This window comes from Cinclus cinclus, chromosome 14 (assembly GCF_963662255.1).
Source record: "Cinclus cinclus chromosome 14, bCinCin1.1, whole genome shotgun sequence".
In the NCBI taxonomy this organism is placed as follows: Eukaryota; Metazoa; Chordata; class Aves; order Passeriformes; family Cinclidae; genus Cinclus; species Cinclus cinclus.
The window spans coordinates 11,029,646-11,043,146 of NC_085059.1; the positions used below are offsets into that span (position 1 = coordinate 11,029,646).

Consider the following 13,501-nt stretch of genomic DNA (forward strand, 5'->3'; position numbering starts at 1 on the left):
CATGAACGCAGAACAAGACCAAAATACCTTTTCTCTCCTGATGAACGCCTTCAAATCTTTTTCCCCATGCTTGTTTCGAAAGCCTGTCTACAGCATATAGTTAAAACAGCTGAACACCACTGTTTTTCTTAGATTCATTCATCCCAAGATGAATAGGTGGAGTTTAATGCAGATAATTGAACCAGAACTGTTTTGCAGTGATGGCAGCGTGAGCCAGTCACAAGATGACAGCATCGTGGGGACACGGCAGTGCCGGCACAGCCTGGCCATCATGCCCATTCCAGGCACCCTCTCATCTAGTAGCCCTGACCTGCTGCAGCCCACACCCAGTATTCTGGATTTCTCTAACCCTTCAGGTAAAATGGCAGCTTGAGGTTGATTTACAGGATGGTTAGCAAGGCAGCTGCTGTCAGGGGGAAAATTGGAACTGTTACTAGCATCACTCCTGCTAAGTGCAGTTGCCTGTGCATCCTGTGGGCCTAACAGGGCCAAACTGGAGATGTACTGAAAATCTGCACTTCCTGAACCTCTCTTGCCTACGTTCTTTAGATAATGTGGGACTTACTTATTTTTTACAAAGGAATGTATTTTGCCATTTCTGTGGGCCTTTAATTTACTGGAGTAAATTTGCTCTGGTGGAAGGAGATTGTCTTTCTTTGCTCCTTTCTCTGTGATGCTTTGACTTTTCCATCCTTCCATCTGTCAGTATATATTTTGTACAGTATTGTGGGTAGAACAGGACTAGCATGGTACCAGCACAGTGATGTTCATGTTTCATGTTTGACAATTATATATATTCAACAGTATGTCTAAAATCCTAAAAAAATGTTTTGAGGTACGTGGTCTGGGCTTTCCTTGCTGTTGCTGTAGGAATACAGTTTAGGGTGGCTGCAGGAGGCATTTGTTGCAGTATGCAGCTGCCTGTAAACATGTCTAGTCAGAATCTTTTATCCCTATTTTAAGTGTAAGTTCTATATAATGACATAATTCTGTAAAGTGCTTTTTGACTGTAACTTACGTTTACATAAACTTGCAGATTTCCCCTTTTAAAAGGGATGTGCACAGATACATCCTATCAGGTGCATAAATGCCCATAGCAAAAAGTTCCCTTTTGCTGCAATTCCAGATCCTTGCTGTCTGCATGAGAGCTACACATTTTTCTAAAAAGTCTTCATTTAATACTATACAAGTTACTGCTTCATATGAAATAGTGCTAACTAGTTCATGTTGGATATAATTGCAGAATGATTTGGGTTGGTAAGGATCTTTAATAGTCATCTATTCCAATCCCTCTGCTGTGGGCAGGGACATCTTCAGCTGGATCACTTAGCTTTACTTTAAGCTTGCTGTAACAAATATGCTGCCATGTTTGAGTGTCAGAGAAAACCAAATTATTTTTGACAGTGTACACTTGATAAGTTTTGTGTCTCAATCTTGATTTAGTGTTGATATGTTTTTTTTTTCTTTTTCTCCTGTCTGCAGCTGTTGGGTTTTACTGTAAGTATCCTCACGTAAAGCATCCTGTAGACCTTAATATTGCATGGCTTGCCTGTAAATTTAACACTATCAGACGTTGCACTAACAGAGTTATTGCTGTAAGGCATCAGATAGCCCTGTCCTCTGTAATTTTCTTTAGAACAAATTCATAGGTTCCTATACAGGCACATGCTCTGCTGAAGCTGAGACTTCCCATTTCTGCCCCCAGCACACTGAATGACCTTTGCCGGGTTCCTCTGCTTCTCTGTGGCCTTGCTTTGAAGGGATGAAGTTTCTTATATCTCTTCCATAGAACTGAAGTTTCAGGGGATAATAGTTTGAGATTTAATTTGTTCTTCTGTTGTACTTTATAACTAAAATTCTGTGCATGCCAACTTGATATGTGCTTTGTATTGTCAAAATGAGCTGAATAATGCATTAAAAAAATTTAATTTAATAATTTAAGTTTACCTGCTTAAAAGCAAAGACCGTGAAGAAAGAAATGAGCCTGAAATTTATGTTTCCCTTATATGTTACAAGTTACACTGTGTGGGTTGCATGGTTCTATTGCTTTTTTCTTTTTTACTTTTTTCTCCCCAATTAAATTTCAGTTTTCAGTTTTCCACCTTGAGTGTGCTCTGGTTTTTAGGTATGCTGATACCAAAGTATAGATATTTCCTTATTCTGTTTCTTTACTATTACTTGTATGACTGTAGGCACTTCCCTAATTATTCAGTATATCATTTTCACCACTTTCACTCTGAAATAAAGTACAAAATACTTACTTCTCCCTTATATTGCCCCTAGTCACATATATACTGAACTTCGCACATTCAGCTAGAACCCAGCTTCTGATGAGAATGTTCTGATAATGTGTTAATCATAATCATGAAACTGTTAGAGGAATTAGCTTTCAATCAGAATTTTTTTAGCCCATGTTTTCTTCCATCTTAAAATTTACTTAAAACTGATGTTGAGCCTTTCTTTTTTCCAGTGGGATGCTGGATCATAGATTAGCTGCTTACTTTTTACCTTGAAATTCCTTCTACTTGTGCCCATAACACCTTGAAGTCCTGATGCAAGAAAAAGTAATCCCAAGGTCACTGCCCCCAAAGAACTTTGTTCCCTCTTTAAGCAGTGGATTTTGATGGAGGAAAATCAATGTATTGGGGTGAACAGCATCTAAAACTGTGCTCGGAGAGCTGCTGCCCTTCAGGGAGTTCCTGAAGGACCTGGATGCTCTGCCCAGCAGGATGATTAACTGGGCCCATTCCTCTTGGGCAGAGGGACACTTGAGCATCACTGGTGCTCCAGGGCAGGTCACAGGTCTCAATCCACAGATTTGGCACTTACACTGCATTTTTAAGGGCTGGACAAATAGCAGTGAGAGAAGGGAAGGGCTTCTTTAGGAGGCTGTTGCTTTAATGTTAGCTTTGCTCCCTGACTTCCCTCACTTGGCAATCTCTGATGCAGGAGTTACAGCACATCTGCATCCGGTGTGGTTTTGGAGAACTTCAGACTCTGAAGCCTTGGCTGAGGGCTCAGCAACAGCCCCCCACCTTCTCAGGTCTCAGAAAAGTTATGAAGTTTTATTCTTTGGACTTCAGGGAAGGGAAAAACTGGGCTTCCCTGTCCTTGAAATTACTGTGCATTCTGACTCTTGCTTATTTTCTAAATAAGTTTTATTTTGAAAATCAAACTTTCTGTGATAGTTAATGGAGCAAATTATTTGCAGTCATCAAGCTGTGAATTGAACACACGTTTCTGTAAATATTTATTTCCTACTGTAGGTTGCTTCAGATAAAGCTGTTCTCTAATGCATTTATAATACATAGAACGTGCTATAAATAAGTACATCAGCCAGCTGATGGCAGCAGCTTAATTCCTTCAGGGGAGAGAACGAGCATAAAAGCTTGCGGCTAGTTCAGGGAGCAACCAAATCTCCTTTCCTCTTCATATCCTCCCAACCCAAGCCCATCCATCTGTACTTGGTGGCTTCCCATCCCTGGGAAGCATGCCCTGGCATGGGTGTGGATCTGGCTTTCACAGACACAAGAGAGCCAAAGAAGGAATGATGCTGCCAAGGCTTTTAAGACATACTGTGAAGGAACAGTGCACAGTCTAGTTATATACCTGCATGTCTTTGACTGGGGTTGTGGAATGGTAGAGTAATTGAGTTGTAGAAGAGTAGAGAGGAGAAGAGGCTTCTTTTTTCCTTACAACAGTGAAGAAAAACCCAGAGTATTTTAAATATTTTTTTTCAAGTTGAGCATGTTTTTTTTTTTCCCCCAGAAGCTGGTTGGTTTTGTTTCCTGATGATAAAATGGGACAGTAAATCATAGAATTACAGAATGGTTTGGGTTGCAGTGGACCTTAAAGATCATCTAGTTCCACCCCCTACCTTCCACTAGACCAGGTGCTCCAAGCCCCATCCAGCCTGGTGTTGGACACCTCCAGGGATGGAGAGTCCACAGCCTCTCTGGGAAACCTGTGCCAGGAACTCACCCCGCTCACAGGGTAGAATTTGTCCCTAATATCCAATTAAACCTGCCCTCCTTCAGCTTTAGCCAGTTCCCCCTTGTTCCAGCACATGCCCTTGTGAAATAGCTCTCTCCAAATGACCTTGTGTCTTTTCAAGGGAAAAGTAACTTCACACATTAGAAGTGTTCTGCTCTTTTTTTAGATATTCCAGATCAAGTGATACGAGTTTTCAAAGCGGATCAGCAGAGCTGTTACATCATCATCAGCAAAGACACTACAGCAAAGGAGGTGGTGAGTCATGCTGTCCATGAGTTCAACCTGACAGGAGCCCCAGAGACCTATTCCCTGTGTGAGGTGTCTGTCAGCCCCGAGGGGGTCATCAAACAGCGGAGGCTCCCAGATCAGTTCTCCAAGCTGGCTGACAGGATTCAGCTCAATGGACGGTAAATACACCTTTTTTTGTCAGGTTTTATTTGGCTTTCAGGATTGAAACGTACATTGGAAAAGACCTCCACCATAATAAAGCCCAACATCAGGGAGAGATGTGTTAATTAAAAATAGACAGGTGTCTGTTGGAAGCACAAGCAAGCAAATGCCAGTAAGCTACAGTGCCCTCTCTTCTTTGGGTCACCTTCTTCTTCTGCACCCAAAAATCACTCCCTAAATCTACAGCAAGCTTGCTTGATGACAGCTAAATTCAGCAGATCAGGATAATGTATATAGAGTTTTGCACTTAGAGAAAAAGGTTGTATTTGTTTTGACACTTCCCACGTGTACTTGAGGATTAAAGTATACAATTAATTTCTTTCTCAGTGTCATGCTGCAATGAACTGATACTAATCTGAGATAAATTCTTCCCTTTTTAAGTAGAGTTCTGAATGTTTCTGAATGTTAAGTGCTTTGGTTTTATGTGATGACCTGATCCATACCAGAAGAAAGTTTATTAAAGTAAAATATTCTGTAGTTGTCTTTGCTAGGCAACAGAGGGAATTTGTGAGTAATAAATTTTTGTGTATCTGAAACTGATTTACCTGACCATGGAATGAATTTTTAAAAATATATTTTCATTTTCTGAATACTCTGTGCCTCATGCAAATAGTAATATGCTATACTAAGTTTATGGGAAAAAACACACTAAATCTGTGTAAGAAATCTAGAAACACTTTAACAGAGAGAGAGATTTCTCAGGACTAGTGTTTTTAAAAAGCTACTTTCACTGCTGAATTTAGAAATGAATAAGTAACAGACCTTTTTCTGAAGGTGAACACTACAGCGTATTACAAAGTCAGTGTAAAATATTAACAAAGAGACTTTGAAATGTTTGTTTACTTAAGTAATGGTGTTATTTTACATTAACTAAAGTACAAGGTTATGTTGTCCCTTTTCTCTGTAATGCTCACAGTGATTGGGATAGTTCAATGTTTTCATGTTCACAAAGCCTCTGAAGAGCATCTCTAATATGTTGTTACTCAATTATTCTTCAGGTATTATCTGAAGAACAATATGGAAACAGAGACCTTATGCTCAGATGAAGATGCTCAAGAGCTACTCCGAGAGAGCCAAATTTCCCTCCTCCAGCTGAGCACCATTGAGGTGGCCACTCAGCTTTCCATGCGGGACTTTGAATTATTCCGCAACATTGAGCCAACAGAATACATTGATGACCTTTACAAGCTGGACTCCAAAACAGGGAATGCTCACCTGAAACAGTTTGAGGATGTTATAAATCAAGAGACCTTCTGGGTTGCCATGGAAATTTTAGCAGAACCCAACCAACTCAAAAGAATGAAGATTATTAAGCATTTCATTAAAATTGCTCTCCACTGTCGAGAATGCAAGAATTTCAATTCCATGTTTGCAGTGATAAGGTAAAATACTTCCCATTTCTCAGATCTGATTGGTGCTGCCACAGGCAATTCTGTTCATCCATATGGAAAGGAAAGAAATGGGAATATCCTGAGCAGACTACAGTTGGGGCTGGGTGGTTTTCCAAAGCCAGACTTGTCAGAGGTGGATTGTCACTGCCGCCTCTGTGCTGTCACCCCAGCACTTCAGTCCTGTTGCAGTGCTAGGTGTGACTGTTTTTCAGTGGTACCTCGCAGGAAAAGAGAAGATGGGTACAAAGCACTGTTTGATGGATGAGCTGCAGAAACTTGCTGGAGCATTGTGTCATGTTCTGTGACTTTGGCACCCAATTTCCCTTCTTTTTGTCAGTCATTGTTACTTTTCCAGGATACACCAAGTCATATATGTGATGATGAGATTACTTTATTTCTTCCTTCCATTGTAGGGACTTCCTCAAATCAGTCTTGTTTTGGCTTAATTTTCCTTCTCATTCTTTCCTGCTCTCATTCTTTCGTCTGCTTGCTACTCTATTTTATTTTTCCCCTCTTCAGTTGCACAATTAAGCTTTCTCTTCTGATTTATACTGAATGCTGCTACTTTAACAGCATGAGTTCAGCATTTCCTGTATTTGCAATTATCTTGCACCCAGCCTTTACTGTAGGAAAAAAAGGCACTGTGATTCATCAGACAAAGATCTGGATTTGTGCTGTATCCCAGCAGCATTGTTGGAAACATGAATTTAAAGTATTTTCTCCCATGTCTAACTAGTTCATCAAATGTATTGGCTTGTGGTTAGTCATTAAAGAATTAATGAATTTCTGTGAAGGGTACTGGACAGTCCTTGAGACTGTGGCTGCTCATTATGTGGGAATACACACATGTGTATTCATTTATATTGATTCATTTATTTTTTATATTCTACTTCCTAATATTTCATGGTTTATTGTAGGTAAGGAAATTATTCTTTCTGCTTCTCAGTTAAGTCCAATCAGGCCATAACTAAAGTGGTCTTTAGTCCAAAAAAAAAAAAAAGAAAGAAGTTAGTTTCTGTTTTATTTCCATAAGAATGTTTTTGTTAGCATATGGCACAGGGGTTCTCTTTCTTGCCTTGTCCTGCACAGCAGTTTGGTGCCATATGTCTCATGAAATAGGAAGATAGCCATCCTGATGTAACATAGAAAAGAGGAGATGTGGGCTGGCATATGTTTGATTTTTTTCATGTAAGAGAAGGCCTTTTTGGCATAGCATGGAGAGAAATTTGTCTGAAAAATAAACCAAATACAAAATAAGTTTTTGATAAAAAAAATAAACCTGAGCATAGCAAATTCAGTGATAGTGTGGCTCTGGATTTGCTAAGCAGTGCTGGAGCACATCCCTTTCCAGTTCTGCAAAGATGAGGGCTTTGCAATTATTGCAGCATTTCTTGAGTGTAAGTGCTGACAAATTGTGATTGGGAGGATGGATTTAATTTATTTAGTATTTCTATTTAATGGGGGCTTTTTCCATCAAAATAATTCTGCATATATTTTTACTAAGTGGGAATGAGGGCATAGTTACAAGTTTTAGCATATCTACTGCTTCCAGTTGTCAGTCTGTTGCTCATTTACAAATGGTCTTGTCTGAAGCTCTGAAGTCAGAGAATAACAGAGTGGTTTGAGTTGGAAGGTACCTTAAAGATCATCTCATTCTAACCCCCTGCTATAGGCTGAGACACCTTCCATTACACCAGGTTGCTTCAAGCCCCATCCAGCCTGTCCTTGAAAACTTCAGGGACGTAGCATTAACAGCCTTTCTGGGCAACTTGTGCTGGGAGCTCACCACCCTCACAAGGAAGAATTTCTTTCTAAAGTCTTGCCACTTATGCTTGGGATGAGCTCTGCACTGTTCTCATTTTCTGTTCGACCACTTTTTCACCTCATCCATGTTTTCACCATTTTTGTCCTTACCATAGCATACATTTTTACGGGACAGAAGTGGTTCTTAAATAGATGTCAGTCCTGTGTTACAGAGATACTAGTTTGGCAGTAATTTGGAATTTGTACCTTGAGCAGTCATGTTTTTTACAGTCCTGTTGAAACAGCAGAGGGTTATTGTGATGAACTTGTGGTCTGCTATTTACCCAGCTTCACAGTTAACCTTTTTAATCCTTAAAACAACCCCCCTACCCTTCACTTCCTTCTGAAAGGTAACAGTTCTGCTCACAGCTAATAATGAAATGTTTCTGCCTTGCAGTGGGTTAAATCTTGCACCAGTAGCTCGTCTCAGAGGCACTTGGGAAAAGTTACCCAGCAAGTACGAAAAGCACCTCAGAGACCTTCAAGATCTTTTTGATCCATCTCGAAACATGGCAAAGTACCGCAACATCCTTAGCAGCCAGAGCATGCAGCCTCCAATTATCCCACTTTTCCCTGTTGTCAAGAAAGATATCACATTTCTGCATGAAGGTAATGTCAAACAGAGAGAAAATAAATGAAGCACGGAATGTACTTCAGCCCTTTCTTCAGTGCTCAGTGTGTTAATATGTGTCTAACAAAGCTGCCACCAGTGGGATGCTTTTGAGGGATCCTTTGTAGGAGTAAAATAAAATAGAACTGGGAATGCCTAATGGAAGAGACTGGCCCTAGATGAAAATTAAAAATAAAATGCATAGTTTTAATATTTTGAAAGCAATGCTGTAGTCCTCATGAGCTGTCATAAGGTTTGGGGTGGAAGCATAGGTGAGTGTGCTGTCTGGTAGTTATGCTACTTCCAATATATTCTCCTATAAAAAACTTGTTGCTGTAATGTTTACAGGTTTTCATTCCGTGTTGTGGCATGCACACAGCTCCAGTGATACACCTCCTACTCTTGCTTTCAACATTTTCAAGGAATTTTGTTTAAATGTTTGCATTTTTTTTTCCTTTATACAAAGTCCTGTTCACAACTGGTTGAGGTGAATTTCCAAATACGCTTAATTCTTGGTTGTGATGGTTCAGAACTATTTGAACTTCTTTTGTAATGTGAATGTCGTTAATGTCAATTCTATATTTATATTATTTTAACATTATGCAAGTGAGTTTGGGCATAGCTCACTTATTCCTTTTTCCTCCTACTAACACTTGTTACCTTAAAAATAGATTAACAAAAAATATAGGGTAGTCCAAGTGGGTTTGATTCCATTACTGTTTTGCAAGAGCATCATGTTTTCTTGCTACTTGAATTAAAAAAATTGTGTTGATTTGGGGTTAGGGAGGGGAGAAGGGTAACAAGGGAAGAACTAGAAGCACAGTGGCTGTTCAGAAATATTTATTACTTTTTTTTTTCTTATGTGTGCGTTTCAATTATGTAGGCAATGATTCTAAAGTGGATGGCCTGGTAAATTTTGAGAAACTCCGGATGATTGCCAAAGAAATTCGCCAAGTTGTCCGCATGACCTCAGCAAACATGGATCCAGCTGTGATGTTCAGACAAAGGTGTGCAATGGGAAGGGCAGTAGCACTGAAGGGGTCTCAGTGTGGGGGAATCTGGGTCTCTGTGTGCATCAGCACGTTGATGTTTCATTGTGTACCTCATCATTGACACCTGCCATCAAACCACAACCTTTATCAAATTATGGCAAAACAGTTGATGCTTCCCAGACCTGCTTTGAATGACTAATAAACCAATTTATTAGCTTTAAAAAACACTGAACAATAGGTTCTAATTTTAATGATACATATTCTGCCAAATGAGATGTTAGTGTCAGTAGAGTGTTGAGAGAGCTATAATATTACAGGGTACTATATTTAGATATGAGAGAGATAAAAAGCATCTAAATCACTGATGTATAGATCTGAAATGTTTCAAAACAAAGTTCCACTGATAACATATTAAATTCAAACAAAGTATTTTTTATTTGTTGTAAGCACAGCTTGTTCCACTTACATAATGTTTGATATGTTCAGGTTTCAGCAGGTGGAGGGTGTTTTCTTGGCTTATTTTTCTTACTTTTTTCTTTTTATCTTGACGCTGTATATCACCAGGCTTGGTGTTAACAAAGTCCAGAATAAAAGCAACATAATTTCTAATCTAGTGCTGATTAGCTCCAGATTTTATTTAGTGGAAATGAATTATTTCCTTCATCAGTTTTCTTCCCACTGGCTGAACTAAAAGAATCAGTGGCTCTGTTGTGCCCATACAGGGTCCTGATCCTGTAGGTGTCTATGGGATGGGTGGTGGCCTCTCTCCTTGCACTGTCTGCCTCAAACTAATGGGCCAGACAAGACCCCTCAGGGTGCAGTTTGGGTAGGGAGATGGGTCATGTCTGGTGCTGAATAGCCACATGGCTCTGACTTCAGAAAATGACAAAATACTCTCTTGAGCTTCCCACACCTCTGTGCACCCCAGCAGAGAAGAGCTCTCTGAACACCCTGGAGGGAGTAGGGCAGTAGGAGACACAGTGGACAGTTTTTGGGTGAAATGTGCTTCATCCACCCGAAATTCCAGTCACCTGTGCAGTTGTGATTCTCTCTGATGTGTGAATTAAGTTACATCTGTGCAGTGGAAGGAAATAGGGCATGCAAGGATAGGGAGCATTTATAAGAGCATAGATATTTACCCTGTGGTATTCCAGTGGTCAGGGTTCATAGAGGATCATCAGTTCTGTCTGGTTTTTGTTTGCAAGGCTGGCTGTCAGGAAATATTTCTTTTTAAAATACAGGTATTTAAAGCCAGCCTGGATTGGGCTCTGAACAGCCTGGTCTAATGGAAGGTGTCCCTGCCCATGGAAGGGGATGAACTTTAAGGTCCCTCCCAACACAAACTGTTCTGTGGTTCTGTAACTCTAAAAATGGCCCAGTCTGAGCCAAAAATAACAGATCCTGTTAATGTTATTTAAAGATGGATTTGTTTCACAGTGGAGATTCACCTTTATACAGTTGAATTGGAATTAGCAAGATTTCATTTTTAGTATAAAACTATAAAGTCAGTTACTGAGAAGTTGTGATTGCTTTTCAGAAATTTTGGCATTCACAGCTAGAATTAGTTTATAAATAAATTTCCCTGACAGCCCATTCACTTCCCAAGACCTCATGAAGTGTATTCATTAAATAAATTTAATAGTAAATAGTATGTTTTTCAGAATTAGAAAATACATTTGAATGACTTTAATTTAAATTATGCACACTTCCATAAACTACTTAGGCATCTAATATTAGAGATAGTGCCAGACATTAAAAGAAAATAATTCCATGTTTTCATGTCATTTATATTAATTTTCATTGCCTCTTGTGTCTTATCTATCAGTTTCTGTTATGAAGCACCAAATAAATGCTTTTGAAGATGAAAAGTCAACAAGAAATGATGTGTATTAGTGGCAACATGAGTCTTGCTCATAAATTCATTGCCAATTATAGATAGTGTCTAGGTTTTCAAGGTTTAATTGGCAACTGACTTGTTTTCCAGCCAACAATCAAGAGAAAACAATGTCATAAACTTGAATACGGATAGTGACGATTTCTTGTGCACTTTCAACAGGCCTAATGCAAAGAGTAAATAAATTTAATCTCATTTTCTGCAATATGAATGAGTTGCACTCCATCAAATTTGAATTTGACTTACAGAAAATAAATTAATGCAAGTTTGATTTTTTCAATTAATAGGTTAAACAAAATCTGATAGATATTCAAGTATTTATCAAGTCTTGCCCTTGCATTTCATGAAAACATTGTGTTATTGTTTGAGAAGAATTTGGCTGTATAGAGATTTTTCTTTTCTGTTCTTTCCTGTCTACATCTTTCTTCCTGACTCTCAACTGTTTTATTTTTCCTGTGCTTTTCTGTTCAAATACATGCTTCAATGTATATGGCTCTTGCTTACAGGAAGAAGAGGTGGAGAAGTTTGGGGTAAGTGTAGAGCTGAATGCAACTAAGATAAATAAAGATTATGCAATTCTTAACATACTGCATCCTCCTTGTTAGTGCATGCATCTGAAATACAGCATGCATTTTATTAACCCTACAATACATGTTTTTTTGAAAACAGAAGTAGGGGGTTGCAGCCAATGTTTTACTGCAGCTATTAGAATTCTGAGTTCCTTTTCTGTAGAAGATAAGTTGTTTGAGTTTTGGCTTTGTGCATTAGAAAAAGCCCTGCTGTGCAGTTGTATTGGAAAGCAAACTATTTTGGGAAGTAAATGAAATAAGAAACTTGCATTTTAACATGTTACATGTTACAGAAAAGTCAAAGTCATTCTGCATTTTCAGCTATAGGGACATTTTGAATTGTGGTAATGATGTAGTAATTTCCTCCCTGAAGTTTGTGTTCAGGCGACCTTCAAAGTATTTATTTTTAGTATATGTTTAAAATGTATCTCACATTTTCCTGCACCAAAATCCTCGTTTGTACCACTCACACACCATTGGCTGTGTGAGGTCTGGATCATGGAATGACTAAAGATGAGAGTTCTGATGCTGGCCAGGGAAATTCCTGCCTGGTTCAAGGCAGTGATTTGAAGACTGCCATTGTAGCCATATTTTATGTGTTATGTGTATTTTTGCCCATAAAGTGTTACCTGTGTGCCTTTGCACAGCAGTGACTGGGACAGAGCCAGGACTTGGGCTGGTCATACTGGGATTAGTAGGTTTGGGTACTGGTTCCTGATACTGGTCTGGATTGCCCTTGGCTGGCAGCATTTGGTTGAGCATTGGTGCTCAATAATCAACTGCTCACAAGGCAGCTCCTGGGGAGAAATAGCCAGGACCCATGGAACCACTGTAATTTCTAACCCTTGGAATTACTGTGAACACAAGGGAATAAGGAAAAATAATTGCTAAAGGAAATAGAATTAAATTGCCTTAAAAAGTCAAATCCAGACTTGAAAGGAAAAAAATCCAGTGTGTACATAAACAATAAAAATACTTCTATCATTAAAAATAAACATAACTTCCTGATCATTGTAGAATAGCTTTGTCCTTATCCATCAGGAGACAGGACTGTCCCCTTGGATTGAATAGCTGTGAACACTTCGTCATGCCTTTTGCTGCTCCCTATCTCCAATAACATTACTTTTTTTATTTAATAAAGCTATAAATTACTGACAGTTTCTAAGCTTTTATTTTCTGTCAGGATGATTTATTTAAGATATTTGGAAATATTGCAGTCAGCTGTTTTCCAACATTTATTTTCTAAGCTCAGTGTACTTGATTCCTTGGATTTTCTCTAACAACATGTTTCATTCTGACTCCTTGGGCGACCATGGCTCTTCTGTGCCTGATGTTGTTTATTCTGCCACTTGTGATTCTGTAAACACACAAGAGCTTGATAAATTTCTTCATGTAGCTTTAAAATACTCATCTGAATATGTAAAAATCTGCAGACAAACCCAGTTTTGAACAACTTTGACATTTTCCATTAGAATTTACATGTGACTTATACTGTAATATCCATTTATTTAAAAGTGCATCAGAAATGGTGTGGCTGTAGGATTTTTGGGAGTTGAAACAGAGGTCACTGTTTAAACTGTACACAAATCAGTTGTTTGGTCACTCTTTCAATGTGAATAGGAGTGACTGAGAGGGAGAGTAACTCACATTCTTTAACAATTACAGTATTATTTATTTTTTGCTTCAGTTACTGATAGATTTGAGAGCTCAAAATTAGGAGTATTGAGAAGCATCCTCTTTCATAGATGTAAGTCTGTGCAAATCTGGGTATATGTATATCATCACTGTCTTCCTCACCT

The 13,501-nt window shown here is 38.8% G+C and overlaps 1 protein-coding gene across 4 annotated transcripts in view; it reads left to right on the forward strand.

Annotated features, from left to right (window-relative positions):
* RAPGEF6 (Rap guanine nucleotide exchange factor 6) overlaps window positions 1–13,501 on the forward strand; it is a 125,274-nt gene that overhangs the window by 91,468 nt on the left and 20,305 nt on the right. For 3 of the 4 annotated variants that reach the window (XM_062501999.1, XM_062502002.1, XM_062502001.1), the window contains exons 17-22: window positions 199–356; window positions 1,483–1,497; window positions 4,160–4,400; window positions 5,442–5,825; window positions 8,035–8,246; window positions 9,131–9,254. In XM_062501999.1, coding sequence (XP_062357983.1) covers window positions 199–356; window positions 1,483–1,497; window positions 4,160–4,400; window positions 5,442–5,825; window positions 8,035–8,246; window positions 9,131–9,254 — 1,134 coding nt within the window. Of the gene's footprint in view, window positions 1–198; window positions 357–1,482; window positions 1,498–4,159; window positions 4,401–5,441; window positions 5,826–8,034; window positions 8,247–9,130; window positions 9,255–11,639; window positions 11,664–13,501 lie in introns of all 4 variants that reach the window. The other variant, XM_062502000.1, reaches the window with a different exon arrangement.